Here is a 25339-nt window from a genome sequence, read left to right on the forward strand (position 1 = left end):
CAGTCTTTAGGCCATAGCCTTTGAGTCATTTTTCCAGGAATGGATGATACAACATACTAAGCCAGGTTAACCATCATCAACAGTTGTCATTTGATATCCAGTTGACAATAGTTAAAAGTCCAGGAAGGGAATGTTTTCTCTTCTGTTTGAGCAAACTGACGCATGCTTTTGGCTCATTGGTGTCTTGCCCTCAAGGAAAACATCTTGTTGCTGACCTCTGATAGCTCCTGCCAACTGACCAAGGGCACAGGTGTACAAAACAAGTAGTCAGCCTCTGGAGTTCAGAAGAAACCCTAGAGATCCTCTATCCCATTTCCCACTTTGAAACAAATGAAGGTTTTTGTTTGTTTCAAATGAGTGGCGAGATGCAAATAGTCTTCCTTTGGTATGAGGAAATGCTAACTGCTGGTAGACTCCAGCTAATGTAACTTTGGTTTGCACTTCCAAAGTGAAGCAGTGGGTTGAGTCAGAAATCCCCACTTTTCCTTTCCTTGTTCTTCCAGCTGCCTCATGTGGGTGGGTTCTGTGCCATGCAGTTTCCCGAACAACCTCTCTTTCTTTTAGGTGAAGAGAAGGACTATACCATATGGCTGGCTCACTCCACAGACCCTGGAGATTATGGGAATGGCTGCATTTTAGGCTATAAAGAACAGTTCCTACGGCTACGCAAGTCATCTGTCTGCCAGAATGGCCGGGACTATGTGGTGACCAAGCAGCCATCTGTCTGTCCCTGCTCCCTGGAGGACTTCCTCTGGTATCAGCATCCTTCAGTTCCCTGTCAGCCCTCTCCAGTGCTGGAGGAGGTGGAATACAGTTGTCTTATAGGACTGAACAATATTTCAGTTCTTCTCTTTCCCTTCTTCCCCAAGAGTGGAGAGCTGCTGCTTCTTATTAAGGAAATTGAGGCACAGAAAAAGGGAACCAAAGTTGTTAATTATTGGACAGATAATATTATCACATCAGACAGTTAATTACTGGGCAGAACCGACAGCAACCCCCAGAAATCCTGACTTGGGAGTGGCAGGAAGGAGAGAGGTAAATAAGGAGGAAGGGAATTTAAAAAATAGAGAGAGGTGATGATAGGATAAAAACCCCAAGGAAAGTGGTACAGGAGCTAAGAGGACGTTGGACGTTAGCATACAGCCGACGTCCTGAGTTCAGCAGGTGGGGCACCAGGTTTGGGTCATATGCAAGACTAAAGGCAGAGACAGTGTGGTTCGTTCTTGAGACAGGAGGTGACAGCAATATATTTATGGTCCCTATGTTACATCAAGGTTAAGAAGCCATCAAGGTGAACTCCCAGAGTTCAGGATCATTCAGGCTTATGTGGTTGGCATGGAGTTAGTTGATTATACAAGGGCAAGGGAGTCCCTAGGTAGCCTAAGCAAGGTAGTGAAATAATCTTACAGAACTCATTACCTGCAAAACATACTGAAAGGAAGTAAAAGATTTGGAAAAGAAGGCAGGCAAATAGCAGTCATGTCCTCCCGTGTCACACTCTCAAACCACAGGTGACAAGAGAACACAGGGACTGAGCAAACCCGAGTCAGATCCTGTGTGAGTCCTCCTGTGTGGCTCATAGCTGTCTCTGGAATGGCCAGGGGTCCTCATTTCTCTATTTCCACACAGGTCTGAGGGAAAATATCCCTCAGGTCACTTTGTTTTGTTACGGCAGGGCTGGAGCTTATCGATACTGTGAAACTCTAAGGGCTCTCTCCCATCCTTGGTTGCACGTAGGCTGCCTCTTCCTTACCAAGCTTCTCCTGCTGTCCAGACATACTGTGCTTCTCCTGAGCTCTGGGCCATTGCACATGCCCCTTCACCTGCCTAGAAAAGCTCTCCACATTCCCTACTTGACCCCCAAGCCTGGTGGATTCCTACCTGGCCTTTAGCGCTTAGTTCAGATATCACCTCTTTGAAGCCATCCCCAGTTTTCCCTCATCAAGGCTCCCACAGAATCCCTATCACAGCACTTCCGGTGTTTTAATTACTGTGTTTGCTTCCACCACTAAACTCTAGACTCCTTGAGGGCATATCATATTTGATTATCGTGTAGTAGTAGTGATAGCTGCTGGCATTCCGTGAGCACCAACTGTACCAGGCACTGGCCTGAGCAATTTACACATCCCTCTGAGATGGGTACTGTTGTCATTTTCATTTCACAAAGGGAAGAAGTGAAAGCGCAGAGAGGTTATGACTAACTTGCCCACAGTTACCTATCCAGGAGACGGTAGAGCTGGAAAGTAACGCTGGCAGTTGAGCTCCAGAGCCCATGTTCTACCACATGTGCTTGAGGAATGTGCATTTTGTGAGTGGGATTTTGGATTGAATACCTGAAATTTTTACCAGAAGTTTCCCCCAGCTCTTGGAGGAGTGGTGTCTTCCACATCTTTTGTTCCCCCTATCCTCTTCCCCAAATAGTTGTCAGAAAAACCTTGAAGTACAAGCATCATCTATATTTTCCCCAAATATTCATTAAGTACTTGCAAGGTGAAAATGGAAGGTTTATTATGGATTCCCTGGGTAAGATGCACATAATTATGTTATGAAACAGAAGGTAGTAAGTGCCTCAGGGATTTAGAGAAGGAAGAGACAATTCCAGCTGGAGCTAAAAGGAGGTGGGTCAAAGAAGGCTTTGTTGGGGAGCTGGCATTTGAGCTGAACCTGACAAGTGTACGATTTGACCCTGTGCATCTGGGAAGAAGCAGGTCATTAAAGCCAGTAGACAGGTGTGAGCATGATCCAGAAGGGTGTGCTGGAAGATAGGCCATGAAGGGAAGTCACAGTAGTCACGATAAAGAAGTGAGTAGAGTCCAGATGGGGGTGCTCAGGCTGACCTTTTGACTTAAATGGTGGGAAGGAAGGTAGTGTCATTAACAAACCTAAGGAAATGATAGGAGAAGCTGGCATGAAGGATGGAACATGATGTGTTTCAAACGCTTTTATTTATTTGAGGTTCTACAAGCAGGTTTAGGTGGTGATATCCAGTAGGTATTTGGAACTGAAGGATTAGAGCTCAAGAGAGGTAAAACCTGAAAGTTTTTCTTAAAACAAATAGTTAAGCTCACAAAAGGAAAGCAGATACAAAATAAAAGAATGAGTTCTAGAACCTTGGAAAACATCTATGGATTAAGAAGAGCTGTCAGTGACCAAAGAAATGGACGAGTACAGTTTTGCAATGTAGAGGTGGGTAGGAGCACAGCACTGAGTCAGGTGGTCAAGGTGAAAGGCTAGAGAAGGCTTCGCTAGAGAAGCCCTTGGGGTAAAGGGGAAGGCTCAGACACTTATTTTCAAGGTTGCAGATGGGGTAGAAGCCAAAATGCACAGAGTTAAAAGTAAATGGATAAAATAAAACAAGTCAAATACAGTCTTTTTAGAAATTTGACCAATAAGGCAGAGTAAAGCGAAGGAAGAGGACAAGTGCAGGCTGAGGAGAAGCCACCAGATCAGTGGGATGGTCCCTCCTACACAGTCAGTGAAGCAGGGCCCCGGGGCAGGGGGAAGGATGAGCCAAGGATACTCATGTTGGGAGTCAGCTCAGAGAGGAGGCAGTGCTATGTCCTCGCGGACAACAGGAAGAAGAGCAGATGGATAGTGCTGTGGAGAGATGGCACAGAATGGAGGGCAGGACAGGGTATTCACATGGAGGGCAAGGACCACCTAAGAAGCTTAGGGGGTCAGATATGGGAAGGCAGATATGGGGAAAAGTTTGCAAATACCTCATGATATATCTCCAGATAGCATAATAGTGAGTTATTTGGAGCTATATAAAAGAATTACTAATTTAGATCTGTGGCTGATGCCTTCTTTCTCCATCTTACTTGCTTGAGTCCCCACCCCATACAGGCTTCCTGGGGCCTGAGCATTCTGTGCAGGGTGCCCAGCCTTGATGCACCCAGCTACCAGTCCCAAGCGCAATCCATAGCCCTTTCCCCCCATTTAAGCCCTTCCCATGTCTGTTTTCCTAAATGGACCTTCTTTATAGATGCCACAGGCCTTCCTAAGCTGCTTTCTGGCAACCCAAGGCTGGAATGTTAGTCATCCACTGTCCTACATAATACCTTCATTGCTGGTCACCTACTGTCTTTCAGCAACCTTAAAAGGTACTTTACTTGATGACTCTTGCAGTGATTTTGGCTACTTCCGTCCAGAAAATGACTCCAAGTGTGTGGAACAGCCAGAGCTGAAGGGCCACGACCTAGAGTTTTGTCTGTATGGCAGAGAAGAGCACCTGACAACAAATGGGTGAGATGGCTTTTCTCCTTTGTGACAGGTGAATCACCCTTGTTTAGAGTGGAAAGCTGCTTTTATCCACACAGAGATATGAGCAGTGCTCTAGGGCACTCTAGAAAAATACTAATAGAACTTTCTGTGATGATGGAAATGTTCTATAATCTTCTGTGTCTAGTATGGCAGCCACCAGCTGTGTTTAGCTATTAACACAAATGTGACTAAAGAACTGAATTAATTTTAATTGATTTCAATTTAAACAGCATCATATTAGACAGAGCGGCTCCAGAGGAACCTCATTGCCCCCTTCCCCTAATAAATACTGCCCCCTCCCATTTCTGAACTATGTGTTAATGTGCTTCCTGGGTCTTTGGCACAGTCTCTCGAGGCAGAAAGGTGGCCATGTCACTGCCGCAAGGCCAGGGATGCTCGGTCTGTTCAGTGCCTGAAAATACAAAAAAACACCCCCAAAACATCCCTGTGGATCTCCTTGCAGGCCTGAAAGATGGTGTAAGGATAAGAAGCTTTTCAGTAGTTTTTCAAATCTTGTTATCAGGAAATAGGCAAGAATCCAGCAATACATTCTTATATTCTGTTAACAGATTTTCTCTGCCTTTCAGGTACCGGAAAATTCCAGGAGACAAATGCCAAGGCGGGGTGAATCCAGTTCGAGAAGTAAAAGACTTGAAAAAGAAATGCACGAGCAACTTTTTGAATCCAGAAAAGCAGGTATGTTAAAGTAGATGTGGTTTAGGTCCAAGTTGGGTTTCGCGTTCTGCCAGAAATAGTCAGTTACACCATGAGGAATTTTATTACTGAATACAAAGTGGCCAAACTACTGCTGTCAGGCTTCCCTTTGCACAGGAAACTGTCAGGGTGAAGGAATGGTCATGTAACCCTATGATAAGCTCATCTACTGAAAACTTTTTTTTTGTTGTGGAAAAAATAGTATTCATAAAATTGTTCCAAGTCTTAGAAGCATAGTGTTGAGGAAATTTCTGAGGCTCAGTGTCATTTAGGAAAAAGACTCAAGAAGTTTGGCTGTAAAGGGCTGGAGTTTTGCACGTGTGGAAAAGAAGAGCACTGGGCCCTGGGTAGGGTGGATCTCTGTGCCAAGTCATGCCAGGTGTGTTCACAGTGAAAAACTGAACTGTGGTAGTAACAGCTGGTTTTGATTTGGAAGCAAGTTGTGCAGCTAACTACAGGTGTATAGTACTGAAGTATTTGGCAGGGATTTGGGGATATGGTAAAATGGAAACCTGAATAAAGAAGCACTGGACCAGCAGTGTGACTTGGAGCAGTAAACTGTGGGCCTGAGTTTCCTAACCTGTAAAAGGAGAGATGGACAACCTGCAGTAGCCCTCTCCTCTGTAACTCCTCAGGGATGAGGGCCAGACAAGGGGCGGGGTGAAGGCGGCAGAGGAAGAAGAATGTGTGGGTGTGTGTACTTGTCAGGGAGCAAGTTCCTCCTCTGCACTCCTGCCCTGCACTCCTGGTGGCGGTCCTCAGAGTGTTTGTGTGTGTGATTGCACAGGACTCCCGCCCACAGGGACACAACTTGTCCCAGAATCCAGCTCCGCCTCCTCTTGGAAACACTGAAAACACACACTCCCTATCTCCCACCCAGAAGCAGGTAGGTCACACTCAAACAATGATATAAAAAGGCTTATTTGTAACAACATACCAAAAACTAAGTAACAAAAATAAATCTTCATGTCATATGACTTCCTGCCTGGAATAGCATTGGCACGGCTTCTTGCCAGCTAATGGCCCTGTTCTAGATTCATTCAGCCCACTATTACCAACATCTCCCTTTCCTTCTCCACTCTTAAAAGCTCTAAGACTTATAAACAGTGGTATTGGGGAACAGTCACAATTACTACTTAATCTAGAAAGTTGCTAAGGCTTCCAGTGTCACTTTGACTTTGAAGCCACTGAGTTTGCACCATCCTGACAGCTTCAAGGCAGTTGAAGTTCTGGTGACCCCCTGCCAGCTGTGACATTCTCTTGGTTCATCCTTCTGAGATGGCTCATTTTGGGGGTTGGAAGAGTAGCCTCATGAAATGCCCAGCCACTGCAGATCACTCAGTGGAATAAGGGGAATCAGCAGCTTCTTTGAATTCAGTCCTAGAATACACATGCCTGAAATTTTTTGTTTGTGTTTTAATTTATCAAGAAATCCAAGTCAAATTCTGTTCCAATTATCCTGGCCACTGTGGGATTGATGCTGGTCACAGTCGTAGCAGGAGTGCTGATTGTGAAGAAATACGTCTGTGGGGGAAGGTAAGGAGCATGGAAGTCCATGAGAAGGGCTGCAGTCAGACCAGAAAGTCCGCCAAGTCTGCCCTTAGCAAAAGGCACATGTCCCTGAAATATCAGGCCCAAATCTTCTCAGATCTTGTATTTTCCATATGCCAGCTATGAACCATGCTTCCTATATGTGCCACTCATTCTGTGAGTGTATAAAACTCGAGAAATCCACAGTCCTATGAGAAATACACCTCTCCTCACCATGCTGGGGGTTTTAATGGAGGCTTCTGCCCACAGGTTCCTGGTGCATCGGTACTCTGTGCTGCAGCAGCACGCAGAGGCCAATGGTGTGGACGGCGTGGATGTTTTGGACACAGCCTCCCGCACTAATAAAAGTGGTTATCATGATGACTCAGATGAGGTGAGACTATTTCTTTTTGGGGGGTAGTCCAGGAGTACAAAAAAGAGTGATTCTTTTCCTGTGTGTGATCAAGATATGATTGAGGTAAATGAAGTTATAAACTAAAAGCAGATACTTAATGTCTATAAGACTCGGTCAGCCAGAAACAAGGTTATTGCTTTCAAAATAGGAATTTTGTAGGCCTTTCAGTAATATGGTCTATATCTTTTCAGGACCTCCTGGAATAGCTCCTCAAAGGAGCTGGGACCGAGCATCAATGACAGAAACACAGTACCTCTCACACTCCCTGTGGCTCCGACTTGGGGAAATAAATTTCCCATTGCAAGGGACCCAGCTCCATTTCTGCTGCTTCCGTCAAAGCCAGAAGGACCTCCACTAAAGAAATGCAAGGGAGTGGGGTGGGGGCGAAACCCTAAACACAATTAGCTCTGAGAAGGGGGCAATTTTTAAATCTTTTAACTTCTTACTTCAAGTTCTGTCTTTTTGAAAAGTATGGGCTTTTTCGGTTTTGTTTTTGTTTTTTAAGGGAAATGAAATGGAATTTGAAGGGAACGGTTCACTAACTCCACTCCTGCATGTTTTGCATGGTGCCTGCCCCAGGGCACCTGTCAACTCCATCAGCTCTCACAAAATACTCGGTGCCGTCCTTAGGCTCTGCTGGTGACATGAAGCACCTGCAGGGATGAACACGAAGGCTGTGGTGACTGGCACGACCTGGGCAGCCTTTCTGCACCGGGGGACAGCCCTGCTCCAAGAATGTTGCACACCAGCTCCTCACACAGATCCCCTTGTTTGTTTGTTTGTTTGTTTGTTTCAGGGACCATAGATCACAGTGATTTTTCTTTTCCCTGTTTAATTAGGCAATACCCTTGTTAATTGCCCTTTGGCAACTAACTTAACCATGTGCTTCCAAGACAGTAAATCAGGAAAACTTAAAGGGCAATATTTTCAGCTGGGGGCAGGAAGAAGGGAGCAGCAGAGAATTGACTAGATTTAGCACCTATTAAAGGAGAAATTCTTCCTTCTTCCGAGCTCTTTCAAGCCATGCTTTGTGTGTGTGCCAGTGGACTTGCTCAAGGACAGGGTTCAGGTTTACCCTGGATGTCTGCCTAGGCTGAGTAATCTCTTTGCTAGAACTGATGGTGGCATGCACAGTGTAGCCCCTGAGGACTGAACAGTCTTCCATATGCCCTTCTACCTGCTGTGTTGGCTCATTGGTGGATCATTTGAATGGCTGCTTATCTGCTTCCTCTTAGGTGGCTGTTGTACGTGCAGCCAGTACTAGACATGTTTTCAGTTTATAGGCTTTAAAAAAAAAATCAGAATTTTATTACCAGGCTCTCTTTCTCACCCCTTTTCCCCAGCTTTGCCAAGCAATTTATTGGCATGAAACTTTTGGCTGAACAACTGAAAACACTTCCAGTGTAGATGGTGTTTTGTGTGCTACATTAAGTTCATATTTTAAATTTAAGGGAGTTTTCCATTTGACATTTTTTCAAATTAAATCAATTATAGAATGTAGTGAGGTGGATTTGGGGGTGGCCATATAGTCATGGAAAGCTGCAATAATTAGTTTTAAATATAGCTTGAATATTTGCTACACAGGCATGTAGTATAGTACGTCTTTGGTCTTTGCGTACCTACTGTGCTGGTCACGGTGTCTCCCAATAATTATAATTGGGACATTTCTCTGGTAACTGCCATTTTGCTGCTAGTTCATTTTATGGCCAGCAAGTCCATAAAAAGTAAATGTGCCAAATTAACTTTTGTCTGAATGTGGGAGCAGATGGCTAAGTTCTCTCCTCACCAGGATGGAATAACAGCAGCAGGGAAAGTGGGGGAGGGAGTCGACTGAGAATTCTAGAGACTTGGAAACTGCAGTAAAATTAAATGAGCTTCAGGGAGCTTCAGTTAGAAAATAATGTTAGGGAGGGCAGGTTTTGTGAAGAGAATTAATGTTCATTAGAGGCAGAGAGCACTTGTCTTTTAGGAAAAGCTCATTCATTTTGCATCATTTTTAAATTTAAAATAATTCCAAAGATAAACCAGCTCACAAAGGATAAAATGTGAGCCTTTGTCCCAGACACCCCCACCTCTTGCCCAAAGTGAATGGGATGCCCAGGAAAGCCCTACTTCACCTTCTCTCCCAGCATATATTCATTGGTGTGGTGATTTGCAATCTTTAAGATTCAGGAAAGTTAATACTCTTCTCTAACCATATAAAAGTAGGGCTCTGTGCTTATAATAATACCTGGGATTTCTGTAGAGATTAGCAATTTTCAGAGCAGTTTCATTTGCATAATGTCATTTGAGCCTCACAACATTCCTGTGAAAAAATTTTTTAAAACGTAGGGGTTGCAATCTTTATATTTAGGAGATGGAGATGAGATACAAAAACTGAGTAAACTGCCAGGGTCCCCAGCATTATGAGCAATGCTGGCTGGCTGTCTTCGGAACACTTGAACATTCTACGTGTGCAAGTGCTGCGTACCTGGAATAAGTCAGGCTCCTTACTGACCATCTGTCCTGTGGGGTGGGAGTAAGTGGCATTTCTTTCTGGGCAGGGTTCAGCGCCCTTTGCCACCTTAGTAAAAATGTTATTCTCCTGCTTTTCATGGCTAAAAGCAAAAGTAATGATAACTTTGAATATGTGTTTAGAAGCTGCCTCTCACCTCACTGAGGGTCACTGTAAGAGTGCAGGGATGGACTCTCCACTGACGAGTCACCTCCATTCTCCTTGTTTCCCATCAGTGGCAGGCAAACTGGCTTAGTTGGCTTGAGGACTGCTAACAAGCCTGGCTTTGCTGGCTAGTTAACATTCTACATCAGCCTGTTTGGTCACAAGTGTATGCCTTTGGCCGGTGAGTAAAACAGCCTAAATCCGTGATTGCATCTAGAGAATAAAAGATCTGTAACATCCTCCTGATAGTAGGTTAGGAGCATTATCTTTGAAAGTAAAGCATAGCATATAATTGTATAAAGTCCCAGGCTTGATAGTAGCAGAAGAGATGATTTCTGGTGGTTTCAGCAACAGAATTTAACGTCACAACATGGTTGGACGTATCAGACTGTCCAACCCTGGATTTAAAGTGCCCTGAGCTCTTAAATCCAGGTGGAGAACTTGCTATCTTTCCTGCTCTGTGGACAGATGTCTTAGATCTGAGGGGGCTTTTAGTTTTCAGTGAGACCAGAGACCAGGGGTGCATAGACCTAATTGAATGGAAATGCACTTAGAAGAATAAAAGTGTTTAGAGCATGTGGCAGTTGCAGGTTGGGCTTAGGCAATTCAGTAGATTAGCTATAACTGAAATTTAGAATTTGCCATCTGCCTCTGAATAGGTGTGTGTCTCTCTCACTCTTAGGTTTGCCTCTGGACTTCTGCATGCCCAAGCTGGCCTTTCATCCCTGACAGATTAGTAATGTGTTGTCTGTCTCCAGCTCCTGCTGCTTTTCCCACGGCCTTTGTCACATACCAGGGTGCAGAGAAGAGTGTCAGGTTGTCCATACCCACCCCCAGGTGGGAGGGATGGCCTGGTTTTTGTCATTTCCTTATTTTTCAGGCAGATCATCCAGGCAGAAATTCCCTCTTTCCTTTTAGGAGAGTCCTAAAGAGCCCTGCCCCTAAGTGCAGTGGCTAGAGCTCATCCTGCTCAATATCGGCACAGCCCCCTTGTCCCACATGAAGCCTGGACACTTGGAACTGCTCAAATAGGAATTAAGTTTTTCAGCTTTTCTATACTACCATCCCTCAAGCAGGAAAATAAACAGGACTCCAGTGTCCTCTGAACAAAGCCAAAGCTTAAGATTTGCCATGTGGTGAAGTGATAGGGAGGGCCAGGCTTTCAGCACTGGCACTCAGCAAGTGCCAGGCTTCCCGTTCCATCTGCTACACTCTGCCCAGCTCAGGCAGCTCTGGAAGCACCATCCTGCCCCAGCAGAGCTCAGGCCTTGCCCTCATGGAGGATTATTGAAATCCTCCAACATGCAGGAGCATGTTGATTTCCTGGTTACATCACATTACAACGAGAATCAGAATATGAATTTGAAATTGTCTTCAACTTACTGTATGCATTTTTTCACACCAGTACATTCTTAAGTGTTCTTGTTTATAGAGAATAACATAAACTAACCTGTACCTTTATATATATGTACATATATACATGTATAAACTGTATAGTGTACATGCTAATGATTTATTGATATGTTCCGAATCTTTACTGCAGTTCTCATCCTCCGCATGCCCTCAGTTTGTGGTCAGGTGATGAATGTTCCCTGGTGATTCTGCCCACCTCCTGTGTTTGGATGTCTAGGGAAGAGGGTTTTGGTCATACCCTCCTTATCCTCGTGCACAGAAATGCTCAGGGTCCCCATGTGCCTGTTGTTCAACCCTCTCTTGTCTCTTGTTCCCTTTCTGAGCATGTGGTCCCTGTTCTGTATCTTCTCTGCCTCCTCCTCAAGCTGTGGGACAGCTGCCTTTCTACTGAAGTGTAAAGCAGTATTAAGATCGTTACTGCATGTGTGCTTTAAAAAAAAAAAAAAACAGTTTTCTGTTCCCTTGGGACAGAAAATTGCATGTGAGGTGGGTTAAATAAGTCTCAATGACCCATGTCAGTTACACAACAAAGCCAGACCCCCATAATAAAATTCCACAAAATGGAAATAAAACTCAAATTTCTTTAGCATTGTGTAAATAAATCAGGATGTGTTTAACTTTGTACTGGTAATTTTCTGTATATTTGCAATACTTGGGTTAGAAATAAAACAGACTGGGACTTTGTTACCTGACCTACTAAAATGACTAAGCTACGATTTGTTAATATGATAGCTTTTCCAGTTTTCTAGCTTTAGCAATCATACCAAACCAGCAAATAAGCCAATTAAAGAGCCAGGAGTATGCATTTATAGCATGAAAGGTACTAAATAATTTACGGGGGAAACTACGCACTTTTTTCTTTCTCTATGCTCATAAAGATCTACTTCCCATGGATATTTGTAAGACCAGCTTTCTTGTTCTTTTCCCCCAGAAGTCTAACTGACCTACTCCACATACCTACTCAGGTTTCAATTGCTTTACTCTTCCTCTGGACACAGCAACATACAATTACTCTCCTGAATTAGATGTTCCTTATAGCAGGCCTGACAAATGACAACACTGAAGTTTAACTTCGGTATCTTTCCATTTGCCCCTCTTATATTTCTCTTGCTGCTTTTCCTCATAGTCCTTCCTGATCCACTTCATTTGAGGATCTCCAAAGAGTTGCAGCTTTCCTCTCTTCCAAAACACTTTTAGGAGAGGTTCCTGCTCATCCCCCTTGAACCTTGAGGCTCAGCTAGCTCCTCAGCCTGCCATTCCGGGGTAACATTTTTTTGGAATACTTGCTGTGGCATTATGGTCTGAAAGTGACAAGGCAAAGACCTTGTTTTTGAGGAGCCCACTGTCTGGTGAGAGTTCCTTTGCCAGGAGAGGATCTATGGTGGTTTAATTTTCAGGAATTTATCTAACAGTGTTCTCAGACTTCCTACACCAGAATCACTAGGTTGCTTTTGAAAACGCAGATTCCTGGTTCCCACCCGGACCTATTAAATTAGACTTCTGATGGACTGACCCTACAAGTCTGCATTTTTTATTTGATTCTTGTACACCTTCACTGCAACAAAGGACTAAGACTGAACGCCTGGGTGTAAGGGAGTGTTTGGTGTCCCTTGGCATGGGGACCTTCTGTACTTGTAAGGGCCTTGGCTGCATCAGGCCAGAGAAATAGGTCAGAGAGGTTTCACCTGAGTCCCGGTGTGGTACAAGTGCAGCCTCTCACCAATGAGTCCTGGAGGCCAAGCTCCACAGCCCCCTTCTTTTTCCGTCCTAGCTCCTAATAAACGGGTTCCTGGGCCCAAAGTGTGTCTACAGTTTGTCCTGGACCTGAGCCCCTCTACAAGTTGCAAAGAGGGCTTCTGTCCCACGCGCCACGACAGTAACACAGACTACTGAGATCCTATTGACTCTGCCCCCAGATTGAGGGCTACCAGGGAAACATGAGTATGGAGCCTATTCATTCAACCACACTCCCTTTTTTCCCATAAGAAAAAAAGGACCAGGTTGGGAGGGGTATATAGGAACTCGGTGCTTTCCGCTCAACTTTGCTGTGAACCTAAATCTGCTCTCTAAAATCCTTTATAGAAATATATATGTACATACAGAGGGGATATTGGCTTCTGGAGGTGAGTACGATAGGAAGCTAGAAAATTTGGAGGGAGTGTACAGCACGTGTGGAATGATGATTTGGTAAACCTGGAAATGAATAGGACCTTTAGTAGGTATGTAACCAACACGTACTGTGGGTTGGCCACTTTCCTACATTTTTATCATTTTTAATCCATCCCTGGCCTCATTATCCCTTGTTTCATAGACCAAAGACCTGAGGTTCAGAGGAATGATTTGCTCTGGGTCACTTAGCTAATGAGTGAGCAGTATAGCCAAAATCACACTCAGCTCCTCTGACCTTATGCCCCTAGCTCTCCTGTCGCCCCACTGCTGCCTCTCACTTTATTTGTACTTTATCTCTTAGGCGACGGAGCTTTCAAAGGAGCCAGCAGCCTGACCTAAAAATAGCTTACGTTTATCAGGCACTTAGTCAGCTACACTCTGCTAAGCATTTTACACAGATTACCTCTTTTAATCCTCACAAGAACCCTATGGTTATTACCATCTCTATTTTTCAGATGAGGAAACAGACCTAAGACTGTGATGTGTTGCAAGTCACAAAGCTAGTCTGGTGATGGGGCCAACGTGAGCCCTGGTAGTCAGGCTCCAGAGTGCAGACTCTACCTTCCACTGTCACTAGGGGGAGGTGGAGAGAATGGGCACGCACCCTTAAAGGTCAAGTGGACAAGACCTTACAGTTCACTCAATGTGGGAGCAGAAGAGAAAGAGCAGTTAAAAGTGTGCCCATCACCCAATCCTGGAGCCCCTTTCTTTGGACCTTAACACCCTGTCAGATGAGTTGGAGGCCAGGAGTCAGGATGTCACCTAGTCCCACAGGAGTCAGAGGTCCCATTTGGATGGTCTGTGTGTGGGGGAGCAAGGGGGAGCTGTTTGAAGTTCAAGCTCTCTCCTCCTTCCCTGGTGCTGTGAGGGGTGTCATCTCACTGCCAAGATAACAGGGCCACCTCGGCCCTCCTCCTGTGGCTATTCTGGGCTGCTGTCTGATCCCCCTCACTTCCCCCAGCCCCTGCTTCAGCCCTTCTGCTGGGAGTAGCTGGGTGGGGAGAGGCCAGCCCAATTAGAGAACCCTGTGGCAGGGACCCCTGGAGAGGCCGAGGAGCAGGTGCTCAGCCCCTCCCTCAGCACCAACAGTGAAAATCTGCCGCTGGAGCCCAGCCTCGGGTAGCCCAGCATGGAGGCAGCCACGGCACAGGAGGTGGCCTTGGGACCCACGCTGAAGGTGAAAGAAGACAGCCCAGCAGATGCTGAGGAGCCCCAGACTTCACCTCAACAGGAGGCCAGCAGCCCCATTCCCCAGCTCCTGGCTCCTCTAGAAGGTGACTTTGGGGGTTTGGGAGGGTGGGGAGGCCAAGTAGTGGGAGTTAGGAAGCTATCCCGACACCCTGAGAGCGGCGCCTTAGGTTTGTGCAGAGCTGCATGACTTCATGGGAGTGGGCCTTAGGATGGAGAAGCGTTCGTTGGAGATCCCACCCCTTTCTTTGGTGGATTCTTACTTGCTACTCAAGGGTCTTTCCTGGGTTTTTAGTTGAGACTTTCGTGAATGCTGTTTGTGGCACTTTATAGTGACTAAAAATTATCTGTTTCTATTTTTTACCTTTAAAAAAGTCTGTCACAGGGAATAGGAGGACCTTCTGTACTGATGCTGGTCACAAAGGGTATGAGGGGTGAGACAGTGGCCGTCTAGATTAGACGAGGGACACGAAAAGCATAGAGCAACTGGGAGGCTAAGTAGCAAACAGTCCATGGCAATGTCTCTCCCTGGGCAGTGCTATGGGTCTGGGACCCACCCCAACACCACCACTGGCTCCCGTGGGAAATCCTCACCTCAGAATCTGAGTTCCATGAAAGCAGAGCCTCCCTGGGAGAAATATTTGGCCTCCTCTCTGTGGTGGTCTCTGTGATCCTCTCAGCAAAGAGGCATTTTCAAGCTGGGAGGTGGTGGGTGTCCCGCCCAGTCCCTGGTTCCCATTCCCTGCTGCCCCCGGCTGAGGCCTCCGTAGCCCACAGCTCTGTGCCGCTCACCTGGGGATCCCCACTGCACCTGGCGCAGCCGACCAGAGGTAGAAGGAGAAATAGAGAATTCATTTCTTAAAAGTCTTAGCTCAGGGACAATTCTCATCATTTCTACTCACATATCACTGGCAAGAACTAGTCTTATTGTCAGAGAGCAAGGGGCAGCACCTTCTCAGAGATAATGATACTATGGAAGAGATTATGTAAATTTGGGTGGGCAATTAGCCATCTTGGTCACAGAGGTGATGACGAGAGAGTGGATGCTTGAAGTTCAGTTTATAGAGGGGTTGCAGTTATTGATCTACAGAATGACTAAGGAACGAGTGTAAAGCAGGGAGCACAAAATTCCTGGAGGAGTGGCAGGCATGACATTCAGCCCAGAGGGATTGGAAGGATGGCAGTTGAAATCACCAGGAATCATGACAAGTAGTGCTGGAGAGAGTGACAGTGAGCCAAGGCTAAAGCCACCAGCAAGAGGGGAAGACTGCTGCAGGGGAGGGGTGACGAGTCTTCTCAGAAAAGTGTTGCTTATGTCTCTGTCCTTTTATTTTTTCTGACCTTATTTCATGGTCCTCAAGGAGATGACACTCTTGTCCTTCGCAAGGTGCCCCTGGGGTCACCACACTCCTTTCCCATCACATGCCAAGCCCATATCCTAAGCACCTGCTAATGTTTCTCTAAGAAATGCTGGTATTTTCTGGATCCCTGGAAATCTCTGGTTATGTTTCAAAGCCCTAGTTCACCTTGTGCATTCGCCCTTTTCTTGTAACCATTTGCTCACACACACATATATTAATAGTCACACACACTCACACACACGTGCGCACAACCCCTTCACGCCTCAAATGTGTCCGTCTTGTTTCTTCACTCTCCAGGCCATAATTAATGACATCAATCTGAACTACACAGCCCTTAGGGAACTGTTGGGGAAAATTCTTTAACCATGTGAAAGGAAATTATGAGAGGATATGAACAATTTTTCCCATGAGCAAAGAATAAGGAAATAGGCATAAACTTGAGCAAAATGAAATTAGGTTAGAACTAGGAAGAATTTCCTAATAAAGAGTCAAGATCTTTGGACTTTAGGAAGCCTTCTCTACTAATTTCTAAGAAAGACTTAGATAACGTCCTGAGAGAAATACAGCACTGAGAGACACAGCTCAGAGCCAATGGCTCTCAAAGGACTTTTCAAAATGCCTTTTCCTCAAGACTCTATGAAGGGAGAAAGCCAAACTGTGGCTGTCTCACACCTGGTCTTAGAAAACCTAGGTTCTGCTTTTAGGCTCTAGTCTTTGGTTCACATCCCTCCTGGCATCTGAGGAGGAGAAAGCCATGTTTCCCCAAGGTCAGTACAATTAACACCTCGCTGGACTATGGAGGTGTGAAAAAAGATGCCTCAAATGAGCCCTCCTATTAACATTCTCAGCAAAGGGTCAAGTTGCTCTTGTTTGCTGGGCAGACAAGGCCTGGGTTAAGCTGGGGAAAGGCTTACTGCTGCCCAGGCACCTGGAGCTGTCAAACACTCTTCTGCCACCTCCCACACTTTGTCAGCTGCTTTAGCCTCAAACCCATCCTCTGCCCTCCCACCAGGCCCTGGGGGCCTGCTGAAAGTCATATCCTCGCCTACTAATCCTCAGTTGGAACATTCTAGTAACTTAAGTTTGTCCCATATCAATTCATCATATCAGGGAATCCCACTTGTAAGCAAAGAATTGGCACAGCAGACCCAGGGGGAGGAGAAGACTACCATCCCAGCTGTCAGCCTGTCTTCTCGCTCTGCCCCTGTTGGGATCCTCTCTGGATCTCCGGGCCGTTCTGCTCATCCTCCTCCTAACTCCCCCATCTTAGCTTATGTTTCACATAAACCTATTTCTTTAATTTTTCTCTTTAGTTCAAGTAAATCTATGCTAACATTTTCCAAGGTATTATGCTAAGAAACAAAAGAAACACCGAATGGGAACAAATATATACATGAGCATGCACCCATCTAGAGGAGCCCGTTTCCTTCATGAAGTCCAGGCGAAGCAGGGTTCAGTTGGCACAGCTTCTAGGCATGACAGCCTGGGCTCCTTTCCTCACCCCAACCTCTCAATTCTCTAGAGTGTCCTTTCTTTGCCACCTCCTTCCAGGGGCAAGATCGCAGTCAGAGCCCTGACTGTGGTGCCTGGTCCGAGGTGGGCGCTGGAGAACAGGTGAGTGGACAGATTTGGCATGCTCAGAGATCGTGTCCCTCAGACGCACATTGCTAGATAGGTAGGTAGGAGTCCTGGTGCCAGCACAACCTTCCAAACAGCCATGATGCCTTCAGCAAATCTGTTTCTCTCTCTGAGCCTCTTCCTTCCAGTCTGTTCCTTGTGCTGGGTACTCATCAAGGCCCTGCATAACACAGATATTCTGTAGGCAGAGCCAGGCACAGTAAGGCCAGCTTCTGCCCAGTCCTCTCTCCAGCAAGTGTGAGCAGTGATTTCCCCGTCCAACAGTGGGGAACCAAGCCCAACAAGATGAGGTTTTGACCCTCCTTTTCAATTGCTGCCCTCTTTTTTCAGAAAATCCTTAAGTCATATCCGCCTGTTCTCAACTCCTTGGTGGCTTGCCAAGATGGCCCCAAGAGAGGAACACATCACACAAATACTTCTTCTGTTCTTCATGCCCTGCCCCCTCCCAAACCATCAAAGTCCAACAGAGGGAAAGCAGAGCAGGGTTATTCAGCTGCCTGGGCTCTGTGGCTGTCTTGTTCCTACTGAGGCTGGCAAGCCCTGAGCAGCACAGGCCGAATGGGCACTCAGAGCACTCGAGGCCCCGTATCCCTTCTTTCCTGCTCTTGTAGGGGCAGGGTAAGGTGCAGTCTAAGATAGTACAACCCAGGTGGAAACATAAGGTACACAGCAGAAAAGGAAACTAGATAAATAAAATGGACAGTGTGCGCTGAATATTTGTGTTTATGTCCATTGACAAAGACAGGCCAGTGATCTTGAAATCATAATGGGAGGGGACTATGGGAGTGAAGTTCTGGGTCTCTAGACAATGGTCTACAAGGAGTAGAAAGGACATAGCAGAACCTCTATTTATTTTATTTTAAATTTCACTGTTCAAAAGTTTGCATTATACATGTAATATTTACACATTGTACATATTTAAACAGTTCAATGTATAAGTAAACATACATTGGGGTGAATGCTCAGGCATGTATTTACAGGGAAATGGATGTTATCAAAAAGTTTGGAATCCACTATCAAGCAGTTGTGCTGTTTGACACAGCTTTATACTGGGGTGAAGCTTTTCCAACTGATAGGAATGAACTGTTAGGGGGAGGCTGAGAAGATGGTGGGAACTGAGGCACTGTCATATTCCACTTAAGCCAACAGCAGGAGGAGACTATTATCTCCCTGAGAAAGGAGGAGACAGGAGGCCCAAGAAGGCTGGAAAATGCTGTTAGTTTTAGCCAGGCCCTCAAGGGAACCTAGGTGGGAGGTTTGCACTTTGTTGGCCAAGGCAGCCTCAGGCTGAAGAGGGAAATTATACCTGGTCATCCTCCAAACCTCACACTTGGCACTTTCCTGAGCATCTCCCGTCTTCATCCTGGAAGCCAATAAACATAATCTAATCTCTCTTTTCACTGGTACAGGCCTGGAAGAAAGGGGAAGTAAGCAGTAGGCCTAATCTTTCCCAGATTCTGTTCATACAAAGTGATCCTCCACAAACTAGAACACTATGCAGGCGCTGAGCAGGGTGGCCATGCAGAGAAAGGGACCCAGATGCCAGCAACCTCTGCAATGACGTCGGTGCTGTCTTAGTGGGTCCACTGTTTTGACTCTGTCTGTGGAAGGGAAAGGGTGGGGCTGACACTTGGAGGTTAGGATTAACATTGAAAGTGGCTTTGACAAAAGGAGTGTTGTTGAGGATAAATGTAGCAAATGGGTGGAAAGACGGGTCTGTGCACAAACAGAAAAAAGAAATTTTAGTTGATGGAAAGTCAGGAGTTGAGAGTTATAAATTAAAAGAAGCATCAGGCTCACACTCCAGGGCTCTTACTGCCAAGACTTGAACAATCTCTAGGAGATCCTTCAGGCAGTCACTCATCCCTACACCCCAGCAAAATGATAGGAGCAATCTTCCCATTCCCTAGAAGAGAACTGAATTGGCTGAGCAATGCCTCGATCGCCTGCCATGGAGCACAGCTGAACGCATCACCTGCTCCCTCTGAGTGCCACTCTTCCCACCGCAGGAGGCTCACCACCCATTCTCTCCCTTTCCATCACTCAGAGCACCCTAAAATCTGGCTACCTCGGGCCCTGAGGCAGACCTACATCCGGAAGGTTGGAGACACTGTGAATCTACTAATCCCATTCCAGGTGATCATGCCAGCCCCATGTTAGGTGCATGGCTGAGACTAGGACAGGGTTTGATTTGGAAATAGATACCAAGAGTCCTGTTAGCAGTGGAGCAGTCATCCTGGCCTTGAATGGAGGGAGCCACGTCACCAGAAGTCTAAGGCCAAATGGCCCTTCCATCTGCACTCCTGAGGGTGGGCTGGGTCAGGCCTCATGTGATGAGGTAAAGCTAAACCATGGCCTTCAGTCGGCAGAGGTCTGGGAGCTCTCAGCTGGGAGAGTTCTCGGGTGTTTGGGCAGCTATTGTTAGTCCCAGCTGCCCAGCATGTCCATGACCTAAACTCTCAGAGGGAGTGAGACTCAAAGCCATCCCCCTTTCCCATGATCCTTATGCTGCTGCTAAAAGATGGAAGTCCCCTGGGAGAATCCACCAACCTCTAACTCAAACTATTTGCAGCTGCAAGTCAAGTTACCATGTGGAACTGGGGTGGAGGTCAAGAGGCTTCTTGGGGCTGCTCACCACTTTATCCCCATTTCTCAGGGCAAACCCAAACCTCGAGCCACCTGGACACATAATGGCTATGCCTTGGATGCCAGTCGTGTGAGCGTGCGGAGTGGGGAGCAGAACTCCATCCTCTTCATCCGAGAAGCTCAACGTGCTGACTCAGGACGCTACCAGCTCAGTGTGCAGTTGGGCGGCATGGAGGCCACTGCCACCATTGACATCTTGGTTATTGGTATGGTGCGAGGAGTCAGAGCTGGGGTGGTCTTCAGGGGCTCCCTCTCCAGGCTGCAGAGGAGTCATCACAGAGAGCTGGGGAATCTAGGGTGACTCCTCCATACTGAGTATGTTATACAGAAGTGGGCGGGGTAGCTGAGCAGAGAAGGGAAAGGGGCATTCCTGAAGTGATTTCCATGCATGTGAGTTGTACCATGCCCACTGCCCTGCTTGGTCCTTTCAGAGAGGCCAGGCCCTCCTCAGAGTATCAAGTTGGTGGATGTGTGGGGCTCCAACGCTACCCTGGAGTGGACACCTCCCCGAGACACAGGCAATGCGGCACTCCTGGGATACACGGTGCAGAAGGCTGACACAAAATCTGGGGTGAGGCCCAGCTGGGAGGGAGGAAGAGAGGGAAGTGTAGCACATTCTGGAATGGGGCTCTGATAGCTCCACGTGGTGGGCTAAGGTAGACTGAGTTCACAAAACAGGTGTCTCATTCATGGCATCTTCTTGGGACCCCAAAGCTGTGGTTCACTGTGCTGGAGCATTATCACCGCACCACTTGCATAATCTCCAACCTCATCATTGGCAACTCCTACACATTTCGAGTCTTTGCTGAGAACCAGTGTGGGCTCAGCGAGACAGCTCCCATCACTGCTGACCTTGCCCACATCCAAAAAGCAGGTAAGATATGGAGACCCTGAGCTGGGAAGCTAAGGATAAGTAATCGAAGGAGGATGGGGATCTCAGGCACTACATCAGGGTCCTTCTTGGTCACCTTAGCTACTGTTTACAAGACCAAGGGGTTTGCCGAGCGAGATCTCTCTGAAGCTCCAAAGTTCACCCAGCCTCTGGCAAACTGCACTACAGTCACCGGCTATGACACCCAGCTCTTCTGCTGTGTCCGGGCCTCTCCGAAGGTGAGCAGGGAATTCTCTGGGTGGCTGTGCCTCACTGCTTCCTGCTCTGCTCTAACCTTAGCTACATCAAAGTGCATTCTAACCAAAACATTTGTTCCCCTCACCATCATCTGCCTCTTCTGCAGCTGATTACTGGTTATGTAGGAACAGTCAAGGGCACTTGGAGTCCAAGACAGGCAGACATGGATAATGTTCCCAGTATTCCTTTCCATGTTTGTTCCTCATGTAAAAAGATGTCACTTCTGACCTGCTGGTAATTGGGCATGAACTTCAAAGTTGTCTCTCTGGCAAGGGTGATGGAGTCCCACTGGTTTTACCTTACCCACCACATCTCATCTCATCAGGGCCATGCACATGCGAGCTGCCCAGAGTTGGGCCTTTGGCCACAACTCTGAGCAAGGCTCTCTGACTATTTACAACTGATTCACTCCACACATGACATAAAAACCTTTGCAAAGTACCTTTCGTGTATTACTCCTGGGACAAACTATGTGGTGATAACATCTCAGAAAGAGAATATCAATAAGTCCACTCTAAAAACTACTCTTTAACCAGAGGGGACAGGAGTAACTCCCAAGCCAACAGTGGGAATAGAAGATGAATGATTCGATAAAAATACACATAAAAAGAGGCAAAGCTGACACCCAGTGCTTCTGATCCACAGAAGTACTGCTTGAGCAGGATAGAACAGAAGTTAGCACCTTTCTTCTAGTCAGGAATACTTGATGAACAAGACAAGGTTTTGGTTGTTCTTTTCAACCAAGGGAAGGAGCGTGGAGGCTGCTAAGGGTACTGGAAGGGGAACCCCTTCCCAAATATAAGGGATGGAGAGCCATCCAGAAGGCCGTTATCTCTTCTAGGTCCATGTACCATCTGTTCCTAAAGCGCCCTACTCCTCCTGCTCCTCCGACCAGTGTGTCCCCAAGCCTTGTAGACAAAGTGTCCCAGAGACTAAGCACAGAAAGAACAACTGATTCCAGCTATGCCCTCCTCTTTATCTTCCAGCCAAAGATTACCTGGCTGAAGAACAAGATGGATATCCAAGGCAACCCCAAGTACAGAGCCTTCACTCTTCTGGGAATCTGCTCACTGGAAATCCGCAAGCCTGGTCCTTTTGATGGGGGCATCTACACCTGCAAGGCAGTTAACCCCCTGGGGGAGGCGTCCGTGGACTGTCGGGTGGATGTGATAGGTGAGGGCAGAACTCATGCCTTAGGGTGCAGGTATCTCCCTTCTCCACAGGTGGAAAAGTTGGGGTAGAGACAAAGCCTAAATGGAGAAGGGCTTAGTTTACTTCTCCCTTCAGGCCCTTTCATCACCGTCAACATCAGGATGTATTTAAGGAGCCATTTCTATTGTCCGCTATCTCATTTCTCTCCATCATAATTCTACAATTAGGAAGAGCTGCTATTTCCATTTTGCAAAGAGAAACCTTTGTACAGGGAGGTGATTGGATTACTCTGGATTTCCAGTGTTGGTTAATTGAGGAGTTGGCATTATGTCCATGTGGGACGAGCATAAGTATCCTTGTCCCCACCCAAATTACTTAAAAAAAAAAAAAAAAAAAAAAAAGTCCTCTGACTCATTCCAGGAAAGCTGTGGTTTAGTGGGCTTTTAAACAAACCACAGGACTTTCCCCTCTGGTTTGTTAAAAAAAAATATTGCACACCTCTCCATCTCTTTTAAAGTTTATTTATCCATTACTGTCACCTTATTCAGATCTTCATCACGACATGTAGCACATTGTTTTTATAACTACCAATTTACTGACCTGTTTCCCCATTAAACTGAGTAGCAGGGACAGTTTCATTTGCCTTTGTCCTCCCGGCATTGAGCCCAGTTTTTGACACACAGCAGGTACTCTTAAACTGTGTGTAAAATGAATCAGCAAAGAATGGGCTATTACATGTCCTATACTTCCCTATGCAAACACTCCTCATTAGCACCATGGACTCCCCAAAAAACAGAAGCATATCCCTTCCCAGGACTCCAAAAGAAGGTTTCCCAGAGATATCTGAGAGAGTAACACTAAAAAATGTCTGAATTCTTGCAGCTCCTCTTTAAGGCTCCCTGAGAGAACATGGGCAACCCTTGAAGAAGGTAAGGAAAAGAAACATGTCTAAATGTTTTGTGTTTATGGCTGAGACTCAGACATATGTGTATTGCTGAGCCTTTCAACTCTGCATTCATCGATGACAACTTTTCCTTTATTTTATTTTTTTTTTGGTAAATTAATATTATCATCCCTGTGAAGGAAATTGACCATAGATGAAGTCTACTTTTGTTACATGCTCTATCTGTACTCAAGTTCATGATAGGAATTTATGGTCCTCTGAAGAAGACTGATGGCATCTGCCTAATTGTCAGGGGGTTCAGCGGGAGGGCGGTGGTCGGGTGCTGTAAGAACAGATGTCAAGGGAATAATCAGAAGTGAAGGATGGATCAGGGCCACCCCACCACGTGGTGGTAGCATGAAAAAGGAGAGAGGAAGCTGCTCTTGTCAATGAAGTGTTTCTACCTCAATATCATAAGCATAGTGAAAAACAGATTCATTGCCTGTTTTTTACTTTGAGGTTTATGGATTCCTTCTCTTACAAGAGAAGAAAACCATCATTATCATTACATGTCAATAATAATTGAACATGTGGGTATGTGGTGTGGTTCCAGGCAGCACATTACTGGCAAATCACTGTTAAGAATTGGATAGTGCCTTCGGATTCTAAATCACTCACAGGAGAAATGTGTGTCAAACTGACAAGAGAGGTGAAAAGGAAACTCGTGAGAGAATTAGAGAACAGGTTCCCAATATCTTCTCTGACTTGCAGCTTCCGATAAAAATTGTGACTGAATTCAATCCCAGAAGCCATTTATTTAAGCCTATCATTGACATATAGCAAATTAAAACCCTAAGGGATACATTAAAAGTACAGACTTCTCAGGAGAACACTCTCTGCCAGTTGGCTTGCAAAGACAGTTCTCTAGCCATCCCTCAGTTTCCTCTCTTTGTCAGTGTTATGTTGGGTTAGCGTTAGCCTTCTTAGTGTCAGTTGTCCTTTTCCCTCTCTCCCAGCCAGTGCCCAGCAATGAAGCAGCATAAGTAGAGAATTCATAACACAGGGTTGCTTCAGCACCCTGTATGTGCTCTGGCTATTGGCTGTTAAGGCCATAACAAACTCTCTTTTCTGTGCCTCCAGGAAGCCTGACTGGTGAGATTGTGTTCTTAAGGAGCTGCAGTACAACAGCTGGTTTGGACTGATCTAAATAAATGTGTGGCTCCTCAATGCATAAGTGTCCATCTGTTTGTGCCTTTCCATTTGGGAAAACCATTTAGAAAGTTTGAATTCTTTAACCAGATTGTATGGAGTCTCAGATCCTTCAGACTCCTCTTTCTCTTCCCATATCCACTTTCTCTTCCACAGATGTTTCTAATCCTGTCCTTGTCGCTAGACAGTTTATGACAGAACTGAGTTCAACTCTATACAGTACCAGGGGCTGAAAGAGTGACTTGCATCTTCCTCTCTGGGCTTTTCAGTACAAGTTGGATAACAATAGGATGCACATCCATCACAGAGACACAGATGGTGGGACACATAAATACATACATCGTTAATTAGAGACAGAGCACTAAGACTGGAGAGCTTGGAGATACTAAAGAAATTGTAGCATATTCTTATTAAGGCCTAGGGAAAGAATTAAGGTGAGGTGTCCTTGCTTACATTTGTTTTTATTCTTATAACAACAAATATTTATTCTTTTTTAAAAGATTTTATTTACTTATTTTTAGAGCAAGTGGAAGGGAGGGAGAAAGAGAGGGAGAGAAACATCGATGTGTGGTTGCCTCTCACGCACCCCCTGCTGAGGACCTGGCCTGCAACCCAGGCATGTTCCCTGACTAGGAATTGAATCAGCGACCCTTTGGTTTGCAGGCTGGCACTCAATCCACTGAGCCACACCAGTCAGGGCACCAATATTTATTCTTATAACAAATAATAAATATTAAAGGCATTCTGTGATGGAATTTACAAAAGACTGAATGGCAACAATTCTTTCCATCCTAGTATGGGTATGGTGATCTTCCTCTCAAGAGCTGGAATTTATTTCTCCTACCCATGAATCTGGGCTGCCCATGTGATCCACTTTGATCAAAAGAATGTAGCAGAGGTGATGCTGGGACAGTTCTAGACCTTAAAAAGTCTAGTTGTTTCTGCTTGTTTTTGAGAGTTGGCTCTCACA

General features: G+C 45.9%; 2 protein-coding genes across 5 annotated transcripts in view; both read left to right on the forward strand.

Annotated features, from left to right (window-relative positions):
• SORT1 (sortilin 1) overlaps positions 1-11696 on the forward strand; it is a 58759-nt gene extending 47063 nt beyond the window's left edge. For 2 of the 4 annotated variants that reach the window (XM_054564888.1, XM_054564889.1), the window contains exons 15-21: positions 565-754; positions 4129-4245; positions 4851-4959; positions 5765-5863; positions 6407-6513; positions 6778-6901; positions 7114-11696. In XM_054564888.1, the coding sequence (XP_054420863.1) occupies positions 565-754; positions 4129-4245; positions 4851-4959; positions 5765-5863; positions 6407-6513; positions 6778-6901; positions 7114-7128 (761 nt within the window). In that variant the 3' untranslated portion in view covers positions 7129-11696. The remainder of the gene's footprint in view (positions 1-564; positions 755-4128; positions 4246-4850; positions 4960-5764; positions 5864-6406; positions 6514-6777; positions 6902-7113) is intronic. The other 2 variants (XM_054564890.1, XM_054564891.1) reach the window with 1 other exon arrangement.
• Positions 11697-14068: 2372 nt separating this feature from the next.
• Positions 14069-24382, forward strand: MYBPHL (myosin binding protein H like). Its single transcript, XM_054565019.1, has 9 exons — positions 14069-14437; positions 19398-19486; positions 20007-20202; positions 20428-20567; positions 20711-20870; positions 20970-21106; positions 22112-22298; positions 23160-23206; positions 24301-24382. The coding sequence occupies exons 1-8, from the start codon at positions 14293-14295 to the stop codon at positions 23168-23170; spliced, it is 1065 nt and encodes a 354-aa protein (XP_054420994.1). The 5' UTR covers positions 14069-14292; the 3' UTR covers positions 23171-23206; positions 24301-24382.
• Positions 24383-25339: the final 957 nt, after the last annotated feature.

This window comes from Pteronotus mesoamericanus, unplaced genomic scaffold (assembly GCF_021234165.1).
Source record: "Pteronotus mesoamericanus isolate MK-2021 breed Mesoamerican mustached bat unplaced genomic scaffold, CSHL_Meso_final scaffold_99, whole genome shotgun sequence".
In the NCBI taxonomy this organism is placed as follows: domain Eukaryota; kingdom Metazoa; phylum Chordata; class Mammalia; order Chiroptera; family Mormoopidae; genus Pteronotus; species Pteronotus mesoamericanus.